This window comes from Orussus abietinus, unplaced genomic scaffold (assembly GCF_000612105.2).
Source record: "Orussus abietinus isolate OABI.00-Male unplaced genomic scaffold, Oabi_2.0 scaffold1, whole genome shotgun sequence".
Lineage (NCBI taxonomy): Eukaryota > Metazoa > Arthropoda > Insecta > Hymenoptera > Orussidae > Orussus > Orussus abietinus.
Genome location: NW_019396017.1, coordinates 2,633,369 through 2,657,767, shown reverse-complemented (window position 1 = coordinate 2,657,767; position 24,399 = coordinate 2,633,369). Strand labels below are relative to the sequence as shown.

General features: G+C 47.7%; 5 protein-coding genes across 8 annotated transcripts in view; 1 reads left to right on the top strand and 4 right to left on the bottom strand.

Moving 5' to 3' along the window:
• The window catches only part of LOC105697970 (phosphatidylinositol-binding clathrin assembly protein unc-11), a 37,084-nt gene extending 33,409 nt beyond the window's left edge, over nt 1–3,675 (bottom strand). Inside the window, exon 1 of the mRNA XM_023434705.1 lies at nt 3,230–3,675. Within this exon, the coding sequence (XP_023290473.1) occupies nt 3,230–3,359 (130 nt within the window). The 5' untranslated portion in view covers nt 3,360–3,675. The remainder of the gene's footprint in view (nt 1–3,229) is intronic.
• A 1,006-nt stretch (nt 3,676–4,681) lies between these two features.
• LOC105697972 (probable arginine--tRNA ligase, mitochondrial) lies at nt 4,682–7,206 on the top strand. Its single transcript, XM_012421743.2, has 5 exons — nt 4,682–5,028; nt 5,180–6,344; nt 6,440–6,567; nt 6,632–6,855; nt 6,936–7,206. The coding sequence occupies exons 1-5, from the start codon at nt 4,993–4,995 to the stop codon at nt 7,084–7,086; spliced, it is 1,704 nt and encodes a 567-aa protein (XP_012277166.1). The 5' UTR covers nt 4,682–4,992; the 3' UTR covers nt 7,087–7,206.
• LOC105697974 (28S ribosomal protein S9, mitochondrial) lies at nt 7,010–24,244 on the bottom strand. Its single transcript, XM_012421745.2, has 11 exons — nt 24,032–24,244; nt 23,749–23,887; nt 23,573–23,676; nt 23,296–23,469; nt 23,138–23,223; nt 22,959–23,034; nt 22,761–22,886; nt 22,575–22,617; nt 22,378–22,493; nt 7,412–7,574; nt 7,010–7,303 (listed from the first exon to the last, which is right to left on the bottom strand). The coding sequence occupies exons 1-11, from the start codon at nt 24,140–24,142 to the stop codon at nt 7,212–7,214; spliced, it is 1,230 nt and encodes a 409-aa protein (XP_012277168.1). The 5' UTR covers nt 24,143–24,244; the 3' UTR covers nt 7,010–7,211.
• Nucleotides 7,656–12,787, bottom strand: LOC105697968 (transient receptor potential channel pyrexia-like). Its single transcript, XM_012421738.1, has one exon. The coding sequence runs from the start codon at nt 11,209–11,211 to the stop codon at nt 8,305–8,307; it is 2,907 nt and encodes a 968-aa protein (XP_012277161.1). The 5' UTR covers nt 11,212–12,787; the 3' UTR covers nt 7,656–8,304.
• LOC105697967 (transient receptor potential channel pyrexia) lies at nt 13,933–22,368 on the bottom strand. Of its 4 annotated transcripts, XM_012421736.1 has the most exons (3): nt 21,137–22,368; nt 19,653–21,051; nt 13,933–18,269 (listed from the first exon to the last, which is right to left on the bottom strand). In XM_012421736.1, the coding sequence occupies exon 3, from the start codon at nt 18,227–18,229 to the stop codon at nt 15,290–15,292; it is 2,940 nt and encodes a 979-aa protein (XP_012277159.1). In that variant the 5' UTR covers nt 18,230–18,269; nt 19,653–21,051; nt 21,137–22,368; the 3' UTR covers nt 13,933–15,289. The 4 variants fall into 4 exon arrangements, with proteins under 4 accessions (XP_012277159.1, XP_012277157.1, XP_012277158.1 ...); XM_012421734.1 differs by having other exon boundaries at nt 19,653–22,368; XM_012421735.1 differs by having other exon boundaries at nt 20,652–22,368.
• Nucleotides 24,245–24,399: the final 155 nt, after the last annotated feature.

The following is a 24,399-nucleotide window of genomic DNA, read 5'->3' as shown; positions in this document are numbered from 1 at the left end:
GCGACGGTATTGACCTTCCCCGAGGTAAAACGGCCGGTTGGAAATCCGCGGAAAGGAGAGAAATCGAGGACCCTCGTGACGCTCACGAATCAACGGAATTAACAATGAAAATCGTCTACGAATCGCGACAATAATTGATAGAGACATTTTCTTCTCGCCGGTTAACAATAACTTATCTATTTTATCCTCTAAGAAAATTGGAGGAAAGTGCCAAAATCACGGGGCGAATTCTTAGAGACCCTCAGATTCCCACGGTCGGTTCGAAATCCTGCGACAAGGCGCGGTAACAATTTTTCGTAGGGAAATTATTTTTCTTCTCGCCGGTTAATCGTGACTTATCTATTTTATCCTCTAATTAAACGGTATAGAAGGACCTAAAGCGCAGGGGGAATAGAGATGACAAGAAATATTTCCGATTCAGGTACGAGAGCATACCGAAACCGCGATGCAAATCGCGCCGACCCTTGCGTTCCGGTCCGCGACGTGGGCTCGCCCCTTCCCCTCGCAGTCCTTGGAATAAATTAACGAGCTTACGGTAAAGCAATAAAATCGCCTTCCGGCCGGCTCTCGGAAATCGACGAAACCGCTTTCAGATTGACTGGGCTCCCATTACGGCTCGGAGGTAATTATCGTTAGATATAAAAAAAAAAGAAAAAAGAATGACTCCTCTTGTTTCGCTTTGAACACGACTCTCAACCCCCCGTGTCACGGTAAAAAATGACAAGTGACCGACGTCGAGAGATCGAATCGTTACCCCCCTCGCCGCGGGGGGTCTTTGCCAAAAGCGCGGCGCGCCCCGTTTTCGCAATATCGACCACGTGGTGTCCGCGCCGCGCTATTTTTAGGAGGTGAGACCTTTCACGTTTATTCCCCGCGATGCATACAGGCGAGAGCCCAAGTGAAATCGACTAGGCATTGATCACCAGAGACATGCGTCGCGACGCAAGACCGGACGTCAATGGCGTCCTATTCCGCGAGCAATGCCTGCAAGCTCTGTCGGAATCCGCGACCGTCCTAATGGGCCATCAAATCGCTGCCTAAAAGCATTTAAAATGCACCGTCGAAAAAGGAAAGCGAATTTCGGATGGGCGAAGTTCGAACGGAAAACTTTCAAGCAGCCGAACGCGATGTGAAATCTTTAAAATTGCGTTCATAGCTTAAAAAATAAAAAAAAGTACACGGAAAGTTAGTCCAATCTCGATGATTCGGTTAAAGTTGACATAACTCATTCAATTGGTGTGAAAATGTGTCAAATTTCTTTGTCCAGTTTGACGCGGGCTAAACATCGTGGCTAATTACTAGATCAGAGTTTTGCGCCTCTACATACATATTTGGCGCGAGACTCTACCGGGTTTAATACAACTGGATTATAGGAAAGAGAAATAAGGGGATATTTTCAATTGAGACCAGTTTCCCGGGTGTCGGTGAAATTCCTCGGGACCCGTTCACACGTGGCTACTCGCGAACACGTGGGTGCGGACACCACGGCGTACGTGCCCGAAAGTGCCGAGGTATATCGAGTTACGAAATCTCGCCCGTCGGTTACGCGTACCCAAGATGCAATTTCCAAACGGAGGACAGACATTCTCCCCAAAATGATCCGGTTCGCCGAGGTGCCGCTTGCGGTTCGATTTCCGCTCGATCGGCGCGACTCGCGGTCGGGCGCCGATCGACCCTGACCTCGGTCACGACGCATCGTAATTCCACTTTGAAAATTCAATCTCCGAATTCTCGAGGTAATTTTACCTGCCTCGTAAAGCGTCAAGGCGACGTGAAGAGGGCACCTAAAGAGGGAGCCGATTGTTTGTTCTCCGAGGTGTACCGAATCGCTTGAAATTCCCCCCCAATAAACATGGAAGCCCTACAAAAATTCTCATGAAATGAATTAAAAATTCTTGACAAAACAGGAGATTAAGAAGAACAAATTTTATGACCGCGAGGAGGGTCCTTAGAGCATCTACATTGACGTGGTGAAATTTTATAAGAATCGGTACACCCAGTTGAGGGAAAAGTGAAAAAAAAAAAGATAGCTCTCTTAGATGCCATCGCATCGCCTTAAGGCTTCGTAAATTGATTTCTATACCCTGTTGATTATCGGTCCAAAGTCGAACCCTCGCGTTTTTTTTCTTCCTCATAGTCGATTCGTGCCTCTCTCGGGCAGCCCCAAGGACGAAGAAAACGCCTGTCGCGTTTATTCTTTCCTTTCTTCGCGTCAAGCCCTCGCACAGATTCCTATCTGGGACGTTTCTCGCACGCACCGGAAAACACGAATAGGTAGCCGGACGTAGACAGGGATTATAATCGAAACTCTGTCTCAGGACAAGTGTCCGATTGTTGAGCCAACTGCACACGGTAGCACCTTTCCTGAACGCGAGAGAATGCCTCAATTAAAAAGAAAATACAAAGAAAAGGCTGCAATGCACATTATTCCTAAAGACACGGTGCATCTTCATAAATCAGAGAATCCATCGAAAGCATACCATTAAACCACCCAAAAGAGATAGTCTAAGCAAGAGGTGCCGTGAACTTTCACATTTAACTTGCGTCCACATCCTTGGATTTGAGCGGCACAGGCCAAGGCAGCTGAGTCAAGAGTCGACACCTCGCCTAATCTGCTCGAAAGTGCAGATTCACGTTAACCGGTATACCTGTGTGTTCATACGTGAGGTGTAACGTGTAAAGCGAAAGTGTTTTACGTGTTATGGAGGATGATATCTGGATTAAGGACAAACATAATGAGGTTGATGAAGTATTCCATTGTCGGTGTCCAGGGTATCGTGTAGATTCAACGGGTACAGTCCATGAGAACAACTCCAGGATCTCGATAAGACCCTCCTTGAATATTTAGGCCCTTTATTATTCAGCGAACGTCTCTCGGTATCTCCTGTTCCGGAAAAAACTAATGTTAAAAAAGAAGTAGCAGCGCAGGTTCCGATGACCGCGAGATGCCATCGGCGATTCCCGATGGCATTTGCGTGTTACTGTGGACTCGGCTCGTAAAAACTCTCCCCGCTTCTGGTCGCTGAGAGACGCTCCCTCGGAGAACAGCTGGGAGCCGCCGCGCGAAGGGCAGAGAGCGATACTCGGGCGAATCGATACTTAACGTGCTGCCCCGTCGCCGGGTGGTTAGCCGTACGAGCTAGGCCGACCCTAACCTCACTTTCGCAGGCCTTTCCAATGGAAGGGCGCGCGGCGGCAGGTGGGGTAGGGGCAAAAGTCGAAGACTTACAGTCGAGGTGCTTCTTCTTGGGGCCGATCATCTCCTCGGTGGTGGCCTTGCAGACGGACTTGGCGAGGCCCTGACCGGCGAGGCTGTGCCTGGCGGCCAGGAGCCTGTCGTTGATGGTCTGGCCTGCCATGCTGGCCACGGTGCGCTCCCTCGGGATGACGGTGTCCCAGGGGGCGGGTACTTCCGGAGCCGGCCGAAAGCGCGGCGCCGACACCCGGTACCGCGGTGCTCCCTCTGGTCGCGCGCGACTTCCTGCCTCCGGAGCGGACGCACCCTTTCCTGGGAGCCACGCACGCCCCTCGCGCACCGAGGACGGACGGAACGCGACGCGGCACTCCCTCCGAAGCGACTCCGGGCGGCTCCGGACACGACTCGGCACTCACGGCGGCGACCTGCGGTGACCTGCGGCGAGCAGAGCAGCGACCAGCAGCGACGGAGGGCTCCCACGATCTGCCAAGATGGCCGCCGCGCGGTCGAGCCAGTGGCTGCATGCGCGCGCGCGCAGCGGCGCCCGCGCATGACAGGTACCCGCATTACGCAGGTCGAAACCTGCGCGGGCTGTCCGGTCGGCCGGTAGGAGGGCAGAGAGGGGAGGGGAAGGACGAGAGAGCCGCGCTTGAGTGACCAGTCGCGACGTCTCTCTCGTTCCCGTGGGCGGGTAGTGGGAGGGAGAGAGATAGCGCGGTCTCCCAGCGGGCGGGGTGGGAGCAGAGCATGAGGCAGGCCCTCGGGCTCTGACCCTACCGGCACACTTCACCTGTTCCACTGCGCACCCTCCCTGGAAATTGACGAACCTCGCGTGACGTCACGCCGGCTTTGCTCGGCGAGACGTCTACCCTCAAAGGGTGAATTTGGATAATGAATGAAATTTACTTTCGGCGTGCACTCGTTGCTCGGTAAATTAACAACGTGCAATTAGGCGCGGACGAGTTGTTCACTTTCCTCTCTCGGTCCCTCGGGCTGCTGAATCCACGAGGATGGGAATGTGGTGTTCTTCATGTTTAAACGGCATTTAAATTTTAATTGAATCGTGGACGCGGAATTTCAGGGCACGTGATAGGAATTCTCATTGGCTGATTGATTATTCGGATCGCGTGCGTGTGGAGCGATGTATCAGAGATTTCTATTGAAATGTAATAAAATTTTATTCCTACTGACAAATAGTAATACTAGATTTATTGGAAACGCGTGGAGGAGTTGCTATGTGACCTATCCTTAAAATTGCAACGTCATTTCGAGAAAATTTTTTTTGTAAAATATGTTCGACAAGTCTGCAAATTTTTCTTGCTCATGTAGTCATTTAAATGCGCGGTTTATTTTTAGGAGCAGTAGTGTAATTAGCTCAGGCGAGTCCCTAGATATACGTATTACACCTTTCACTTTCTGAAATTATCCAGAAGCCAGTTCGTAATAGCGCTCGGCGAGATGACTGTGTGAGGTTATGTGCTTCTATTCCGCCTTGTCTACTTTCACGTCTTCTTGCTCCTCCGCTATTACTTAATTTTACCTCATTTTACCAAAGACCGGTCTGAAAGCATTCGAGATAAAAAAGAGCCTTTTACAGTGTTTAGTGCATACGCTACTGATAAAAAGATTCATGCGCTTTACGACCGATTTGCTGCACATGCGTGGAACGTTCTTCACGCTATAAGCTATCACGGATTTGTTTTAAATCGACGAACCGGTATCGTGGGATTCAAGTTGAGAATTTGCTGTAAATTGCAGTAATGACAAGTGTCACTTAAACTGGAAAGCATAAAAACATGAGTGCCGCAGTTAGGTCTGTTTTGCATGACAAGGTACACATTTCTCAATGCTATATTCTTCTGGTAAATAGCGAGGAAATTACTCTAACCTCAAATTACTCTGCTACATGATTTTAAAGAATTCTTTATTTGTGCGTGTCTTTAAGATGGATATAAAAGTAATAAATTCTATGTACATTTTCAGGTAGCAAAAGTCCTGCGAAGTGGAACGTCTAATGACATCAACTTCATCGCTTCTCATTTAGTGTTGAGACTGAATACGGATGCTAATATGTTCTGTTTCCTCCTTCCTCTCAGGACGAGGGAATATGACGTACAAAATGATATTCATGATGCGTCGCATCAGACCGACGACTTTGTAAATAATATCAGAGTTGTTAAAGAATCCTCGAAAGATACGTTGGCTTTTGAAGTTCCTAGGAATGAATTTATTAAATCGTTGTTGTTGAACAGCGTTGAGAACGTTTTCCGACCTAAATTAAGTAATTCTGAAAAAAAAGTTGTAGTTGAATTTAGCTCTCCAAATATAGCTAAACCATTTCACGTAGGGCATTTGCGATCAACGATACTAGGCAATTATATTGCTAATCTAAACAGTTTTGTACAAAATGATGTTAAAAAAATTAATTATTTAGGAGATTGGGGCACCCAGTTTGGCTACGTGCAACTGGGAATTGATTTATGCAATGTTTCAAAAGAGTCCATGGAAGCAAATCCTATTAAGGAGTTATACAAAGCTTACGTACATGCGAATACGTTAACCAAAGATGACCCCACTATTGCTGACAAAGCCAGAGAAATATTTAAACAGTTAGAAAATGGAGAAAGTGAAAACTTCACAAGATGGGAAACCTATAAGAAATATACGATAGAGGAATTACAAAAGATCTATGCCAGATTAGGAGTTACCTTTGATGAATATCATTGGGAGTCAACATATAATGCCAAAGCAGTAAATAATCTCATTTCCAAAATGGAGCAGTTGCGATTACTGGAAACTGATGCAGAAAACAGAAAAGTCGTGTCCATAAAGAAAATGAGGGTACCTATCATTAAAAGTGATGGTTCTACATTGTACATAACAAGAGATATTGCAGCCGCAATAGATAGATTTAACAAATATAACTTTGACCATATGTACTACGTCGTGGACAGTGGTCAGACTGAACATTTCAACAAATTAGTAGAAATTTTAAAATTAATGAAAGAACCATGGATGGACAGACTAACGCATGTAAAATTTGGGAAAATACAAGGGATGAGTACTAGAAAGGGAACAGCAGTTTTTTTAGATGACTTTTTAGATGAGATGAGGAATGTCATGCAGGAAAAGCAAATACAATCTCCTAGTAAGTAATTGCATTGATTATCAGTAATGAAGTGCTGACTACCTATTAATGTTAAGAAAATTATACATAACTGATTAATACATAATTGATTGCAGCGACAAAAGTTAATGTGGATGTATCCAACCATACTTCCGATATATTAGGTATATCTGCTGTAATAGTTAACGATTTCAAGCAAAGAAGACAGAAAGACTACCAGTTTGATTGGGATACAGCTTTAGATGTATGTAAATCATGTTCTAACTATCGTAACACTGCAATGAAAACTTATATTACCCAATATTTAGGTAAAGGGGGATACAGGCGTAAAAATGCAGTACGTTCATTGTCGCCTGTCAAACTTGGAAAAGAATTGCAATGTAAAACTCGTGCACGAGTGCGATCCAACTCTTTTAATGGAGCCTGTCGTCGATGAGGTTGCTCTGGTTCTTGGAAAATTTGAAGAGAGTGTCTTTAAATCATATCAAACATTAGAGCCTTGCATTCTGACGATATATCTGTTTGCACTATGGTATTGTAAACTTAGTTATAAATTAATTTAGCTTTCGTTATGATATACTGACTCATTAATGCAACATTACTTCATTACAGCAACGTAACGAACAAGGCTATCAAACTCCTACGAGTAAAGGGTGAGCCAACGGATGTTGCTTCGCAGCGATTACTTCTTTTCCATGCTTGTAAAAATGTATTAGCCCAAGGAATGAAATTACTTGGAATACAGCCCTTAGATAAAATGTAGATCATTTCAAATGTTTACGTCACACCAGATCTTTTTACCTCAGTAGGTTTATAATTATCTACATATAAATCATACGATGATAGAATTTGTATGAAATAAAGGGTGAACATCTGTTAACAATTTTTTTAACGCTTTTTCCACGTGAACTTTCTTCTGGCACCTTCTTGACCTGGCTTCTTTCTTTCTCGTCGTCTGTAGTCTCTTTGGAGGAGTCCAGCTAAAACAAATTGTTATTTAATATTCGATCTTCCCAGTGACTATTTCCTGTCGTAGTTTTATTTCATTAATGTCACTCTATTTCTTAATGTGAGACAAATTCGCTTACCAACTTTCATTTTCTCTATCATTTCGATATTAACAAAGCTTCGGAGAGCCCATGAAATACCCCATCGTATTGCTCCGGACTGTCCAGTTCGTCCACCACCTTTAACGGTTGCTTCAACATCGACTTTGTCATGCATCTCCGTAAACGTCAATGGAAATAAAATCTGTAAACCAGAATTAATTAACTAAAAGCATCCGCATCCTCATCCTAACTCCGACTAATGTACTCCATGAGTAATCTTTTTCACAAATATTTTTATTCATATCATTAAAACATGCAATATCTACAATACATCACGATAAATTACACGACGACGTCAATTAAATTCTTAGCGCTACTAAGTATCTATCTTCGAATTAAAAGTAACATCTGTATAATAAATCTAATAAAACAGACAATTTCTCGATATAGTGATTCGACGAATCGGATTCACCTCATGTAAACGCGTATATTAAATAATTTACAGGACATAAATAACGTCTCTATTCTCTAATGAACTGAACACCATAAAGGCAACAATGGATCGTTCTACCGCGCAAGTAGGACATTACAATGCATTCACGAGTAAAAGCATCGACAGCTCCTCAGACCTCTTCTACGTAAAATTGAGAATATTCAGTGAACAACAAAAAATGACGAATTTAACACAATCGAAGTAAAGAGTAATATCTTGGGAGTATTGGCACTTGGTAATCAGCAGTCTAAGGAATAATCGGAGGCACTTCAAAGAGTCGTAATGCGACCGATATCGACTGATTGCAAATTGGTCGATAATTAGATCGTTACACCTAATTTCATGTCAGCTCAACCCGCTCTTCAGGAACATTATACAATTCCGTCACTCGAGGGTGCAAAGAGTTCAATAAAGTTCCACCATCCGCAGTGATATCTCGTCATTTAAGAGTCTTATCATCTCCAGTGACTCTCGTCAAAATGTCCTCCAGCATCTTATTGGTCTCGACCAGTCGTTCCCTGATGAACTTGATCTCGTCCTCGTTGGTCCTCATCTTCAAGGACAGATTCTCAACGGCGAGTCTCAGCTCGGCGTCGACGCTCTCCTCGCTGTGCTGCTTCATCCAGGTAACGTGTTCACTGAGACTGATATTGTCCTCGTTAACAAGAGGAGCGTTCTTCTGGGCAATCTCGTAAGCGGCCTTCAAAATGTCCTTCGGGAGCCTCTTCTCCAGAGGGTTCAAGGGCTTGACCACGAGGACCCTCTTCCGATTTTCCACGTCGATCTTGTGCTCGGACATCCACTTCCTGAAGGCGTAGGGGATGGTCCCGTTGTGCAGAACCATCTCCGTGAAGAGGATCAACTTGGTCTGGCGAACGAGCTTGGTGAGGCCGGCATGATTCCGAAGACCCTGGATATCGTGGACGGCAATGCCGACCAGGAGATTCATCAGGATGACGGTGACGAAGACGATGAAGAGCGTGAAGAGGATCTGCGAGCAGACGGACAGGGGATGATAGATGACGAGGGGTCCATCCGAGTTCTGGTCGGCCTGGTTGATCAGCCCCTCGAAGTCCAGCTCCCCGGCCATCATGGCCAGGACCTTGATGAGACCCGTGAAGGGATTACCAAAGGACGGCTCGCTGACGAAGATGACGCAGAAGCTGATGGTGAAACCGATCAGCAGACCGGAGTACGCCAAAAGGAGTTTCGCAAACTCGAACTGGATGTGCGTGAACATGGCGACGTAGGTGCCAAACGCAGGCAGCTGGCCGACCATCAGCATCAGATTGGTCCAGGCGCAGAGTATCGCGAAAGCTCCGACGTAATTCTGCCAGTCGTAGGTCCTTCCGGTGTACACGAAGGACGTGACGAAGACGCTGACGATGACGATCGCGTCGAGGACGTTGTCGATGTTGGAGAAGTACTGCTTGGCGGACTTGTACACCATGAAGCCGAATATCTTCCTAGGTATGGTGACGCAGGTGAGGACCAGGGATAGGTACCACTCGAGCTCGATGACGGGCTTCCTGAAGAGGAAGGCGGACATCCTCTTGTTGCCGCAGATCTTGGAGTAGTTGGCCTCGCCGTGGTTGTAGCACTTGTACGCCAGAGCGGTGAGGACATAGGTGGTCATGCAGATGACGGTCATGGCGTAGAGCAGGATCCTCGCCAGGTAGAACTTCCTGATATTCTCCCACTTCAGGTGCAAAAAGGCCACCACGAGGGGGTGCGACAGCAGGTCCTTCTGCCGCTCCTGGACGAAGGTGTTGATGAAGCTGGTCTCGCACTCGTTGTTGCTGGGGAAGAGGAGGTCAAAGTGAAACCGCATCTCGAACTCTCTGTTATGGGGCACGGGTCTTCTGAGGCGAATGGAGGCGTCCAGCCTCTGCCGGAATACCTGAAGAGACTCGGGGATTTTCCTGAGGACGACGTTCAGCGCCGAGAGTCCAGAATTCGTGGTGGCGCTCATGTCTGCCCCGGCCCAGATCAAGGTGTCCACGCAGTGAGACTGCTCGTTCAAAGCAGCAATGTGTAAAGGCGTAAGGCCACTTTTATCGCTGGAGTTCACCCAAGCCCCATGTTTCAGCAACAGCTCGACGAGCTCGGCGGAGGAGCTGGTGTTCATCACGGCGAAGTGCAGCGGGGTCCTGTGAGTCCTGTCGACGGCGTTGACGTCGGTCCCTGGGGTGCTGAGCAGCAGCTCCGCGCACTGCACGGACTGCACGAAGCAGGACACGTGTAAAGGGGTTTCTCCCAGCTGGTTCTTCAGGGCGACGCTGGCTCCACGTTTCAACAGAACCCTGACCACCTCGACGGCCTTCGCTCTGATGGCGCAGTGCAGAACCGGCTCCACGTCCTGACAATTCGTGTACAGCTTGGCTCCCTTGTCCAGCAGCAGCTCAACGGCATCGGCGGAGTTCCCAATCGCTGCAAAGTGTAAGGGCGTACAGTGACTCTTGCGTTTCACGAAGTCGACGTCCGCCCCCTTCTCGATCAGGTGTTCCAGACACGGCAGGTTCCCCGAGAGAGACGCCGCCAGGATGGCGTTGACCCCTGTCGAGGGCTCCACGTACTGCAGGTCGGCTCCAGCCTTCTCCAGCTTCGGCAGCAGCGCGGGAAGCCCCCTGAAACAGGCCCAGACGTAGGCGACGTTCTTCAACCTGGGGCTACTCCCTGCCAGCAGACTCCCATCGGGCTCTTCCTTCAAGTATCCTCTCTCCATGTCCAGCAACGTCTTCATCTCCACCGCGCCGATGGCCGACCAGAGCGCCTGCTTGATGCTGCGGTCGCTGATGGGGAACCTCCTGAGAGGCTCCAGGTTATCGAAGAACAGAGACTCGTCGACCGGAGGCGGCTCTCCGGCGTCGATCTCCACGTTCTTCCCGCAGGCGTCCTCGACATCCTGGATCCCATTTTCGGATACGCCGCGGCCGTAGGTGCACCTTGCCGAGCGGTACACCGGAGTCAGTCTGACGGGCTCCTTGGAGGTGCTGAGACGGTTCTCCAGGGTCGTCAGGGAATAATGCCGCAGCTTCGACTCGCAGGGTGGGCGCAGGTCACGCATCTCGCCGATTTCTTGGACCGCTCCGTCGGTCCTGGGTTCGGGATCAATTATGACTCGGGGGACGTCCTCGAGGTTGGCCTCGAGGGCCTCTTCGCCGCGCCGATCGTCGTTTTCACGGTTCCTTGGTACCGTTTCGCGCTCTTCTCGATCACTGCTCCTCGATGCGGTCCCACCCTCGTCTCGATCGCCGGTACTCGGTGCGATTCCGCACTCATCTCGTTCCCCGGCTCTCGACCGATCTGCCGTGACGTCCGGATCGGCAATGTCCGGCTTTCTCATGGCGACTCGCGAGCGGTGGACGCGCCGTCTTGAGGTAAAGGGCCAGCGCTGCGTCCCGCCGCGGCCCGCCGCGATGCCTCATTGGGCATAATCTCTCCGAGAGCGGCGAATCGTTCTCTATCACCGTCACGTCCTAGAGTCGTTTGGAGCACTTTAGAGACCCGTTGTCATTGTAAACCACGCGGCGACCTCGCGCCACCACCAGCCTCGGACGCTACTCCTGGCAGACTCGGCCGCCTTGGAAGTTTCAGGGGACTGCCTTCAAAGCTTCTCGAATCCCCGATATCCCCGAATTCTCCCCGTTTCCCCGCCTTTTCGAGCCTAAGTAACAGGGCCCCTTCGACACTCACACACTCGATTTTTTTTTAGAAACTCCGTCGATGCAAATTGGCCGGATCCGAATTTTTAATTGGGCCCTCCTATCAAGATTCCTATACCTCTGGTACCAGGTCTTAAAAATGATGTGACCCCGCCACCCTGCTTAGAATTTTCTTTTTTGAATTGATTATTTTTTGAGCTTTGATTTTGAATCGGTACTCGTAACGTGATAACAAATGTATATAAATGAAATTCCCGAAGATTTATCAAAATACACCAAGTCCCAGTATAGCTTCCAAAAGAGAGATGCGAAGGTATCTTTCTCTTCTTTTTTTTTTTTCTTTTTTAACGGGGTAGCGGAACTGGTTATCTTCTCCAAATGGTTCCTGCACTCCTATGTGCGATAATAATTCCTCCACTTTCGCGACTCGCTGGTCTGGCGGGAGATGTGAAATTGAAAGGCTCCCCGATTTTTGTCACGGCCTTTTTTTTCGGGAGAATTTCTCGCCTGTCTCCTCGCGGCACTTTTAATGCTCCTCAGCGATCGACGGACTTCCGCGGGAATGACTTGCCCATTGCCGAACCGGTCAAAGATTACTTCATTCGCGGCAGGTGCGACCGGTGGGAGCGAGAATGGCGATCGATAAGAGGAATAAACAAATCCGAGAAACGATCCGAAGGCGAAGCACCGAGTGCGTTTCTTCGACCTCGGGGAAACGAAAGGCTCGAATTGCGATTTTTTATTTTTTCCTCTTTTTTTAAGCCTGCAGCCTTCAGGATAGCTCGGGAAGAAAAAGTGCACTTACGTAAAGTGTATACCTGACAGGATCGAAGGTTGAGGATAAGCGAGTACGTGAACATCCTTTTTTCGTCGTTTTTTACGGCGCCGACTTCGAGTGAAACACTGCCTCTCGTCCCGCATGTTAATTGACATTAAGTGCAATGATCAGAGATTTTTTTTTTCCCCCGATTAGACCTCAGATTTTAGGTAATAAAGTCGCGAGCGCAAAAATCTACCGTTCGAGGGATTTGTTAATGGTCGTAAGGCGATGAAATGTACTTGCAATAAAGCAAAGCACGGTATTCATTGTGCAGATCCCGAGGGCCATTTTATCCTGGTGCATCCTACTTGCAAAGGTCCTTAGAGACCGCAATTCCCACAAATTGGCCCGCGAAGGCTCCTCGCGTAGCGAAAGAATTTTCCCAGAGCGACGTCGATACCGCCGGGTTTATTATCTGCCGAGTATGAAATTACGAGGATCGCAAAGTGGCTCGTACGACGAGAACGCCTACGTTCCGATTTGCTGACTATTCACAGTTAACGCGCCGAGAATATCACGAGGTATCCATACGTGAATGAATAACGGAACATTCTGGTGCGTCCGCTGCTTAGCCGGTGCGTCTTTCCGCATCGATGTCGCCGGTTACCTTGTACCCTGACTCGTACCGAAACGCCTAATTTTTAAAGTGACTTTGAGATTTTCGCCCATGGACCGGTTCCGAGACCGGTCCAAAACAGCTCCGAGAAGTCTTTCCATCCCATCCACGTGGATCTTTTTTAGCACAAGAGATCGATTCATTTTTTCCCGCCATTTTCAAACCACGCGGAAAAGGTTGAGCGCTCGCCTTAAGAATTAATTCCCTCCCGCCACTAAAAATGACGAAAAACGGTCTTAATTTACGAGGAACATCCATGTAAACCATTATTGCGGGTAATCTTGGCCCAAGGATACCGGAAGGCGTTGTTCAGCCATCCGAAAATCGGAGCGTCTCATCCATCACGAGGGAAGACTAACAAACATGGCGGACCTGCTCGACATTTCGAAGTAACGCCCCGAGCCTTGAAATCTGAGGCCCCTCGGACACGGCATTGGGCAAGAACATTCTTTCCAATTGCCACACGTGCCGAGAAAACAAACAATGTGCCTCGTTGCTTAAATTATTTTCCTGAGACGACGCACCGGTGTCCGCGGACACCCTTCGTTCCGCGCCGCCATTTTGTGGAAATTTTCGAGCTCGAGTACAGAAACCGCCACGGAGATATCCTCAAGGATGTACTTATCGCGAGACACTATCGTATCTCTTTCCTTCACGAGTGCATTTACTGTTGACATCGACTCGTTAAATAAATCTCAATCCGCCACTGCTTTCTTCACATTTACGTGAGTTATTCCGAGGCCGATAAAATGACACATCCAATATCGGTCTCATTACGCTCTGCATGAGGATTTGCATTAATTACCGGATACATTTAATGCTTCGCATTGATTATTAGGCACATGTAATGCATCGCATTGATTATTGGACACATTTAATGTACCGCATTGATTATTAGACGCATTTAACGCGCGAAAGCTTGCCATCCAAGATGGCCGCCGCGTCGTACACGTACGTGCACCCACATCGTAGGAATTTATCGAACGATATCGTCGCATTGTATCAGGAGACATTCCCAAGCTGCAAAAACAGCGTGATACCACTTTTCATCGCATTGAAGGAATCGAAACGTGTCAAAGCCGCCGATTCCGCGAAAAGGACGCGGGACAAAGAACACATACGTTCGTTAATAAAATCTCTTTCTATGTCGCGGTGGATCTCAGTTACAAAAGTTTATTTACAATTGTATATCTAGGATCTAGGAGAGCCGCTGGAAGAAGTGACGCTTACAAGACTACTCGCAGCACGGTTAATATCGTGGACGGAATTCGATCTTAATAGGGTTTAATGCATTCCCCGGTGATAGTAATGGAAGACTCGCGTGACTGACTGTAAATGTAAATTCTAACTGGCCATATACCTGAAGTGCACTAGAAGTATCGTTAAAAGGCATATCGTTCTACGCGCAAGAAAGCCGTGCCGATAATTCCCTTTCGTTCTGAATCGACAGTCGTAACGAGCAATTCACGATAGGTACGTTTTACGTTCCCATAAAATCGGACGAAGTTTACAGCTGTTATCAGCTGACACGCGCTACCCAAAAAGCCAGTCGCTAGAGCTGCCCGGATTTACCGCATCCCACCGCTTATCAGAGACAATACTCTGTACTATTTACATAGTCCTAATAGAAAATCCGTCCCTAAAATCGAAGGTCCTCGAAGCTTTGGTCGCGGAGACGATCACGCGAAAAAGAAGCGTTGCAGGTCCGGCTGCATCCTGACTAGCGACTTTCGCGAGATTATTCCATTCTTATCCCTTCCTCGATCGAAATTCTATGACACCGTTAAATCCTATCTTTAAATACATCCCTTAGAGCTGACTTAACATACAAAATCCGTGATTAACACGCCTATAACGTATACGACGTTATCCCTCCATCGCGAGGTCCTGGAGGTACTTTTGATTCTAGAACCGCGTCCCATGAAAAAAAAAAAGAAAAAAAAATATTACATGCAAAATCGGAGTATCATTTGGTATCCCGTTTGACGCAGTCGACGCACAAAGAGCGGCAAGTATTTTAGAAGATTTCGCACTCCCTGGTACGCCCTCATAACCTAGAAACGATAATATCACTTCTCTTACTGCGGAGTGAGTTTCATATGTGAAATTATTGCTCCGAGTAGCCGTATAAGCTCGCGCAAGGTCGCCCAATAGTCTTTCCTCTCAAGGTCTTAAAAATCTACCGTTAGGTCGGAACAAGTGGGCCCAAGGTCGGCCACCTTAACGATTCCTTCCGCGTCCACCCGGCAGGAATCTCCGAATAAAAGAGACTCCGTATAACAAAACAAAGAAATATTAATTCCGACTCCTGGGCGATACCATCTCAACGATTTCCATCCACGTCCTGCGAGCTGCGATACTTCTTGTCCGCCGTAAGAGCCGTGAGTAGGTCTTGAATGAGTCTCTGATTGCTCTCGCAGATCTTCCTCAGTTCGGAGATTTCGTCCCTGACCTTCTTGTCACCCTCGTTGAGGAAGTCTTCGTCCTCGTTCGGAGGTCGACGAATGGAAGAGTAGCAGCCAGCGTTCTTGAAGTATGCGTAAGAGGTACCGTTGCTCCTCTTGCTGGACAACGTCTCGGAGGTGAACTTCCTGTCCCTGGCGACTTTATGAGCGGCGACGAGAACGTCTCTAGGTAGCCTCTTCTCCCTCGGATTCAGAGGTCTGACCGTGAGGACGGCTCTAAGAGGGGATGGCAAGACCAAGGCCGTCCACCTCAAGAGTTTCATCAGTTTGTGCGGAAGGAGTCCCAGGAACAGAGCGGTCTCCACGTCGCAGATGAGCTTGGTCTGTCGCACCAGCTTGGCCAGGCCGGCGGTCTTCTGCAAGCCCTTGATGTCGTGGACGGCGATGCCTACGAGGAGATTCATTAGGACGATGGTGACGAACAGCAGGAAGAGTACGAAGGACAGTTGCGCGGAAACCTGGAGGAGGATCCACGAAGCGCCGCCGACGTCGACGGCCTTGCCGCCGTCTTCTTCCCCAGGGAAGAAGAGTTCCTCGAAGTCCAGCTCGCCGGTCATCATGACGAGGACCTTGATGAGTCCTGTATGAGGGCTGCTGAAGGACTTGGACCTGGGGAAGATCACGCAGAAGCTGGCGGTGAACCCTACGAGGAGACACGCGTACGCCAGGAGGAGCTTGAAGACCTGGGCTTGAACGCTGGTGAACATGGCGACATAGGCACCGAACATCGGCAGCTGGCCGATCATCAGCATGAGGTTGCTCCATCCGCAGAGGACGGCGAAGGCGCCAACGTGGCTCTGCCAGGCATAGGTCCTTCCGGTGTAGACGAAGGAGGTGGCGAAGACGCTGACGATGACGCACCACTCGACGATGTTCTCGGCCTGGGTGAAGAACTGCTTGACCGAGAGGTAGGTCAGTATGCCAGCGATTTTCCGCATCCCCTCCAGGAACGTGAGAACGACCAGAGCGTACCACTCGACCTCCATCACCGCAGGGTGTCGATAGAGGAACCCATTGATGCTGGAAGAATTGGTGCAGAGCGGTGCCTTGTAGTCCATCTGCCCATGGGACTCGTTATAACAATTGTGCGCCAACGCGGTCATCACCCACGCGGTCAGTACGAGGACGTAGACCAGGTAGAAGAACAACCTGCCTACATAGTACTTCCTGATTTTCTGCCACTTGAGGTGCAAGAACGACTGACACAGAGGGTGTTCCAGGATCTCCTTGAACCCCTCCTTCACGAAAGTGCCCAGATATCCGATTTCGCCCTGTAGTTGGTGTTGCAGCAGAGGATGGAAGTCCAGCCTGAGCTCCACCTCGCCGGCCGCGGAGCCATGCTGGTGGAGGGTTATCGAGGAGTCCAATCGTTGTTTGAAGACGTTCAAGGACGTGGGTGTTTTTCGCAGAATTATCGATAGGGCCGTGGTGCCGCCCTTGGTCTTCGAGCTGAGATCCGCTCCGTGTTGTATCAAGATGTCCACACACTGGGACAACTCGTTCAAGGCGGCCACGTGGAGCGGGGTGTACCCGTACTTGTCGGCCTTGTTTACGTTGGCCTTCCAGGTGATAAGGAAGTCCGAGACGTCGTAGGCCAACAGGGACCTGCCCAGGGCTAGATGCAGAGGAGTCCTCCCGTCGTTGTCCTCCTCGTTGGCATCGGCCCTACCCTGACGAAGCAGCAGCTCGACGCACTCCAAGGAATGCGCCCGTGCCGCGAGATGAAGAGCGGTCTGGCCCCTGTGGTTCTTCAAGTTGGCATTCGCCCCCCTTTCCAGGAGCAGATCCACGTTCTCGGCACACCCTGCCTCTGCGGCCAGATGCAAGGCGGTATCGCCCTTCTTCGTGGGCAAGTTCACCTGGCAGCCCGCTCTGAGCAGCTCGGCCAGACACGCAGGGTCTCCTCTATCGGCGACATGGTGGATGGGCGCCAATCCGTTGCTGTCCAGTCGATCCAACGCGGGGTTCTTCGGCGCCAGTATCTTCAAGACGTCCAGGGCATTGCTCCTGGCGGCGGAGTGCAGCACGGACTCCTCGCTCTGGCTCATGTGCTGGCAGGCACCCAGCTCCAGGAAGTACTTGGCGACGTGGTAGGAGTTCCCGAAGGCTGCATAGTGGAAGGGCGTGTGCACCTTGCGGGAGTTCACGTTGGCCCCGTTGTCGATAAGGTAGCGAACGCCGTCCAGACAATTGCTGAAGGCGCACAGGTGGAGGGCGGTGAGACCTTGCTCCTGCTCGCAGTGGTTCAGGTCCGCTCCGCACCGGTGTAGTCCAGGTAGGAGGTCGCCACGACCTAGGAAACTGGCGTGCAACAAAAGAGCGTTAATTTCCTGAGGCTTGCAGGACACGGCCAGCCGGTCCACGTTCTCTGGGCTTATCCTGCCCGTCTCAAGGTCCTCTAGGAGCTGCAGCCTCCCGCCGACGCCTCTCGTGTGCTCCGTTAATAGACCCCTCACCCCGTCCTTCGTCACCTGCAAGGCGCAGTTCCCTTCGTCCGTGTACGAAGTCTCGCTGATGCACATGGAGTAACAATGAGGCTCTTCTATGGGTGGCGGCGTGCCGTACTCCAGACACCGATCTTCCGAGATCCAGCCCTCGTCGGGGTCCATGGAAGGGTTCCTCTTGGAGGCGAACCATCGCGTTAGCAGCATGGACGTAGTCCTTTTACATCTCTGACCGACTGGCGGGGAAATCGGCGAAATCGGGGGAATTTGCATGCTGATCGTCCTCTCCAGGTGGATCCTCTTCTGCAGCGGCGTCAGGGTCGGTACGCTCTTCCGCTTCGAGCCATCACCCATCCTGGGGCGTCACCTCGGGGTCGTGTCATCGGAGAGCATCCTGAAAATGCCGAGCACGTTATCTATCTTGCCAATTCCCAAGCGTTTACACTTAACCGGCTTATCCTTGGCTGTCGACAATGGGTCGATAAGCCTCAACGCCGGTTGACCGGCTCAACCGGTGTCGATCGGATTTCTCCCAGATTTCCTCCAATTTCCGAGTGAATTGCCGGAACTAATCGAGGCCCCATTACTTTGAAAATTGGGAATCTTCGTTGGAAGGCTCCCGAGCAGGAAGTTTAAGAAATCGTCTCGCGGGGTTACGACACAGCGTCCGGATTTCGTACGCGGAAGAAGAGTCGTATTTACGAGATTGTAGGAAAACAAAGTCCGTTTATGTCGCACGCACCGGGTATGTATGTGGAAATGTGTAACGGTAGCCCCGTGACACATTTGCTAATGCGATACCGACGATACCAGAGAGCCGAGTGGCCAAGTGTATACTGCAGGAGCTATTTCAGCACGACGCGTGCACGCCGCATTTGTTGGCACCGAATAAGTGTAACACTGTGAATGTCAATTGGTAAATCGTACGAGTAAATTGCAGACGTCACTCTCATTCACGTCCGCCGAGTTGTTTCGAGCACAGCCCAAGGAAAAAAACACAGCTCGGCGATGTTCCAGATCCAGGATCACCCGGATCAGGCCTGTCCCCTTGGTCCGGGGAAATTTTATCCAGGAAAATTACGACGACTTTCTGAGGCAAGGTCGAAGCCAAAATACATGACTCCCGCGACCGGACGAGTTTGGAGCGGACTCTTCTACGCAGATTCGGTCGTAAACTTTCTCCGAGGCGACTCCACCTGTTTCCCTGCGATTTGCCGACCACGAAGAACGACATTCGAGTGTTCATAAAAAATCCTGACAACGTTAAAGGCCCCTCGAGTTCGACAAATGTCTTAGGACGTTTCGGTTAGGCCACTCGAATTAATTATAATCTAGCATTGAATAGTGTCAAGAGGTGGACGCGCCGAGGAAGAATAAATCATCCGAGCGAGGTGTCGCGAAGTCCTCTTAATGTAAAGGGTCGAAGGCAACGAGCGACACGTCCGATTGTTCAATGAACTTGACCTTCTTCGGGAGCAAGATCGAGAATCGGACGTGCCGCGTTTTCTTACAACAGGACTCGGTCGACACCCTACGCATATCTGCCCTCGTGATATTGGGAGTCGATACAAGTGGATACATAACGAAACATTGACAGAAGATATCGTTCCCCAACAGAGAAGAAATCCTCGATAAATAGGGAGGAATCGACCTTCCAGGATGGCCGAGTACTGGAGAAAGTGGCGAACACTTTCCGCGGGGTTGGAGTTTGCTCCGGATCTTTATGTCCATTGGTTATCACTGTCACGGGGGAACGTTTCTCTCCTGAGAAGAGTACCTCTAACGGGCTCGGAATTTTCAATATAATCCTTGAAGAGTATCTTTGCTGGGTGTACTTTTGGTAGGTGGAGGCGCCGATGAGCGAAAGCGAGGCGCACTGCCGGGAGCTCTTCGACGTACTGGGAGAGATACGGATGTAAGAAGGGTCGTGGAATCGGCCCAGGGAATCCCCGGAATATCCCGGGAACCGGTTGGAATCGCGGACTCCACTGGACTGGTGACTTTTAATCGAGCGACTGTGCATCTCGAGGGGAAGGCATCGCCTCCTTCGGAGTGGGATCGCGATTCTTCTGCACATCGAGTGGGCGCTCACCGCGTCGATGACAAAGTCCTGGAGAGGACCCCGAAGGACACCTGTCCCAGCGGTGATTTCCTGAGCTCGCGATCTGACATTCAATCGAGTGCAGCCTAACAGGAATAAAATGTCACCAAGGACTCGGACCTTCACCGCAAGTGCAAGAATTTTCAAGGATCCGCAACCTGGAAAAAAACCAAGACGCTTCTTTAGGAGATTAAAATACGAACGCGAATAGGCACGGATTCTAACTAGCGTCCACCTGGCGAACGACTTCCCTTGTAAAAATTATAATCGATACGGTATTACCTCCCAGGGTCCTGGTATTCGGAATTCGCAAGACGCTCATTGATATCTGCTATTAAAGCGACCTATCTCGAATTCCGGGGAATTTTCTGCGTAACGCGTTCTCCTCGCGGGCCGATTAAACGCGTTATTCGCACTATAAAAAGGAACTTGACGGTAAATCGAAGGTATCGTCACGAATGTAGGACTCATTTAATCTAAAAGACGTAACCGAGTGCGCATTTCTCGATGCCGTGCGAGACATGTGCACGTCCGTGTGCCACGTTTTTTTTTTTTCTTTCCATCTTTACTTTGACGCTTCTTCTTGTTCTTCCGACCGGTCGAGGCTAACGCGATTCTCTTTTTCTTTTTCTATTTCTTGTCGCTTTCTTTCATAACAGTCGCGGGTGTACTCACATCCCGGGAAGGCGCGCACGATCCCTTCGTGATAAGACCCAGATTCGGTGATAACCTCGAGACGCCGGCGAAGAGGCCGAACCCGAGCAGCGAAACTTAGACGATCCACTCCCACTGCAAGCGCTCCGCACATAACAGTGCTTACGGTATTTCCTGGCGTCTCTCATTGGTTTAGCCGGCGTACCAGCTTCGTGGGGAATCATCGCGATTTACGGTCATTACTTGGCCGGCCGTTTAAGCAATCAAATGCACCTCGCCACGTCGAATTCATTGGCGGTAACGGCGCTCGTTCCGATCGCGGAATAATCGCCGCCGTTTGAGGGCGTTCCACGCCGAGAAAAACAGGCTCTCGATCTCGCTCCTCGTCTCCTCCGGATAAAACGGCACTGAAACATCCTCTCTAAGCAGATCGCAAATCAATGTTGAGCTTTATCTATCCATCAATCGAGGAGATGAGATATCGAGGGTAATTAAACGAGGATTACCGCATTAGTGGATCAGGCATTGCGTGGGAAACTGTGGCCTGAATCATCGGCCAAGGACGATGCAACTTCCTGTTGCAAAAATGACTTAAATTGGCTGCATGGTGGATGTGGAGAACGTGTGATTTTCTTCATTTTTTTTTCTCTCTCTTTTCCGCAGCGAATTCTTCAATTGTTAGCTCGAGGGAAATGGCTACTTGGACGGCAGAACCTTTCACTTTGGCGGAATTCCTGCGAAGACCGGCTTCGGTCTAAATGGAATGAAAACGACCGATAGAAGAGGAATGAGTGTGTGATAATGTATTCTAACGGGGTGTGTAAAGGCAATGGAATTAATTGGAACCTCTTGATGACACTCAAGTTTTCCTTGGAGAAGTTAGACTTATCGTGGCGGTGTTGGATATGTAAATTGGAAGTGCTCGAGACATACGCAGACGGTGAGTTCAAGGCAGGACGTTCCATCGGCTTTTACTAGAATGGAGAAATCTTACATAAATGTGAGACCTAGAAATAGAGACTTGTCGGAGAAATGTGGCGTTAACGCACGTTATTTATTTTTATCACGTTACTTGTAAGCCTCGCGCTTTCCTGCTCGCGTCATGCTATTTAGATACTTTCTCAATCAAGTGACGTCAACTAATATTTCTTGCAAGATTTAATAGGTGAGAATGATGGTAAGGGTGAAAGATTGCGTGACGAGTCTTTTGCAAGCCTTCGACGTTAGCCATATGGGGTTTTGCATTAAATTAGCTCGTTTCACTCGGAAATGAGTATCGAATAAATCTGTTCGATCTTCAAATTTGATAAAGGTAGATATGGGTAACAGAAGTAATTTGAATAATAATTCCTCAAAAATGGACTTACCTGATTTATTAATGAATCGATCATGAAATATTCTACATGATTTATTTTAATCGTTATCACTTACCTGATACACTACACTTCACCATTTCACTGTATCTACCTTGATAACCGAAGGTTAACATAAGAACGACCAATGTTCACATGTATCTTTTGGTGTTAACGTTATTAAGAACATGTTATATTACTCATTATGTGATAATTGAGTCATATTTTGAAAGGTTGAGTCACTTTTTCCAGCAAGAAAGAAACAAAACTTCTCGCCTTGATGTTCTTCAATTTTTGAATCAGAACATTGGAATGGTAGATGTGTGAACACAAGAAATTTTTGTGTACTATATACATGTTCGATTAGAAAATTAAGGAAATACATTATGTCTTACCTGTTCTCGTTCTTGAACATTGAAGAAGTAATCGAGACTTTGATCATTAATTGTGATCTTTCCTGAACCATTGCCCCACACTTTCACAGACGCAAGAGCGGTTTTCCGCTTAGACTCTGAAAAAAAAATAAAATAAAATAAAATGATGTTACAAAAGAAAGGTAAATAAGAAAGAAATATGAAACATTAAAGCTTACTTTTGACAATAGCAAATGGCCTTCCATTTTCATCAGCTTCTAACTGAAATGTGTATACGATATTAGCACAGACAAAAGAATGCAGAAAACTAAGATTTATACATGAAGTACACTATGATTCCCAAAGTAAAGTTTGCATGAAATATTTAATAGATTCTAAAAATCATGGAACATACATATACATACCGGAGGAATTGTAGTAAGATCAGTTTCGGATGACAGTATTTTCCTGAACTTCATGATAAATTCCTTGGCTCGTTGAGAATATGGATGTTCCACAAGTCTTGTGACTGAACTTATAAAGTAGTCGTACTGTAATGGTACATAGTCATTAATAAATAAGCAAAAGAATTGTAACTACACGCAAAAGATAAATATGCTCACTTGATTATCGTTTATATTCTCCAGCAGTAATAGCTCCAAATTGGACTTGCTCAACCATTCTGAATTTTCCAAGTTTCTAAAAACAATTGGAAAGTATTAATATGAAACTGAATAGTAACATGAATAAAAATATTTTTTTATGTCAAGCATTAAAAAATATAATGTACACATAGACATACATTTTGTCTTCCTTCACTGGCGGTAATCCTTTCCCTATCATTTCATCTTCATAAGCGTTGAGATTATTAAGATGCCCTACTAATTCCTGAACAAAAATGAAGTTTATTATAATAAAGTATATCACTTTACCTTTGAAAGTATTCAGAAATTATTTTACATAGAGACTCTCATAGTAGTTAGGCTTGCAAGTATAAAACATTGAGTGAAATGGTCGACCACTCTCATCAAATTCAGCCGCTTTTCGTCGAGGAAAAATAACTTCTGGAGGTTGCATGATTGGTCTTGCTTGTTTCATATAAAGTCCAGATGGAAATAAATATTCAATTGCAGCCTGTAAAAAAATTCTTTGATAAATGTTGATGTATAATAAAAATGTTTGGATGTTAAGCAGATGTCATTCCATCTTTGTACGCTACTGTATACCTATTACTTACATCGATATCCTTTTGACTGAACAAGTCTGGATTTTCGCCCATTATGTTTGCCAAATGGCGTTTACCGATTTGATATTCATAATTCTCCTTTTGTATAAACTCATCTTAAAGAAATAGTTCCATATAATATATCATTAAAATAAGTACTATCTTACATTAATTATTCTTAAACAAACCATGTGCCTGCGCTCGTTCCAAGTAAGCTCTCATCGCTTTACTGAGCTTTTTTCCATCTTGCTGTACAAGATTCTTTGCTTCATTTGATTCATTTTGACTGCCCTCAGTTTCAGTACTATACAATCGTGGAATGCTGGCCTAAACAAGCAAACATGACTTAAAAAATGAATTTACCGCATCTTTCATTGTGCGAGAGTTGAGGTTATTCAAAAGAATTGATAATTATATATTCAGAACATATTCAAGCATGACAGATTGAATTAAGTATATTAGCAGGCATACCGAGCAAGAGGCTGTATTTGATGACACATTCCATACATTATTTAAACGTGCAGTAACGGTTCTCAAATTAAATAGCCGATTCAAGACAACACAAAATCCCGGAGTCGCCATGTTTCATTTCAGACCATCTCAGACCGATGAATAGCAATACGCTTAGAAGGTCTGCGCAAGTTGCTGTGACCTGACGACTCCCTAACGAAACTTATCCACCAGTTTTTCCAAAGGGCGTTGTGAAGTGTCAATTTTAAAAAATGGAAATGTCATATTAGTTTTCCACTCTATAAGATCTAATACTCCTTGGATCGGACGATCCCTAACCTGTCAAAGTCAGCAGGAATTATATTTTTGTGTGCGTATTATGCTCAGTC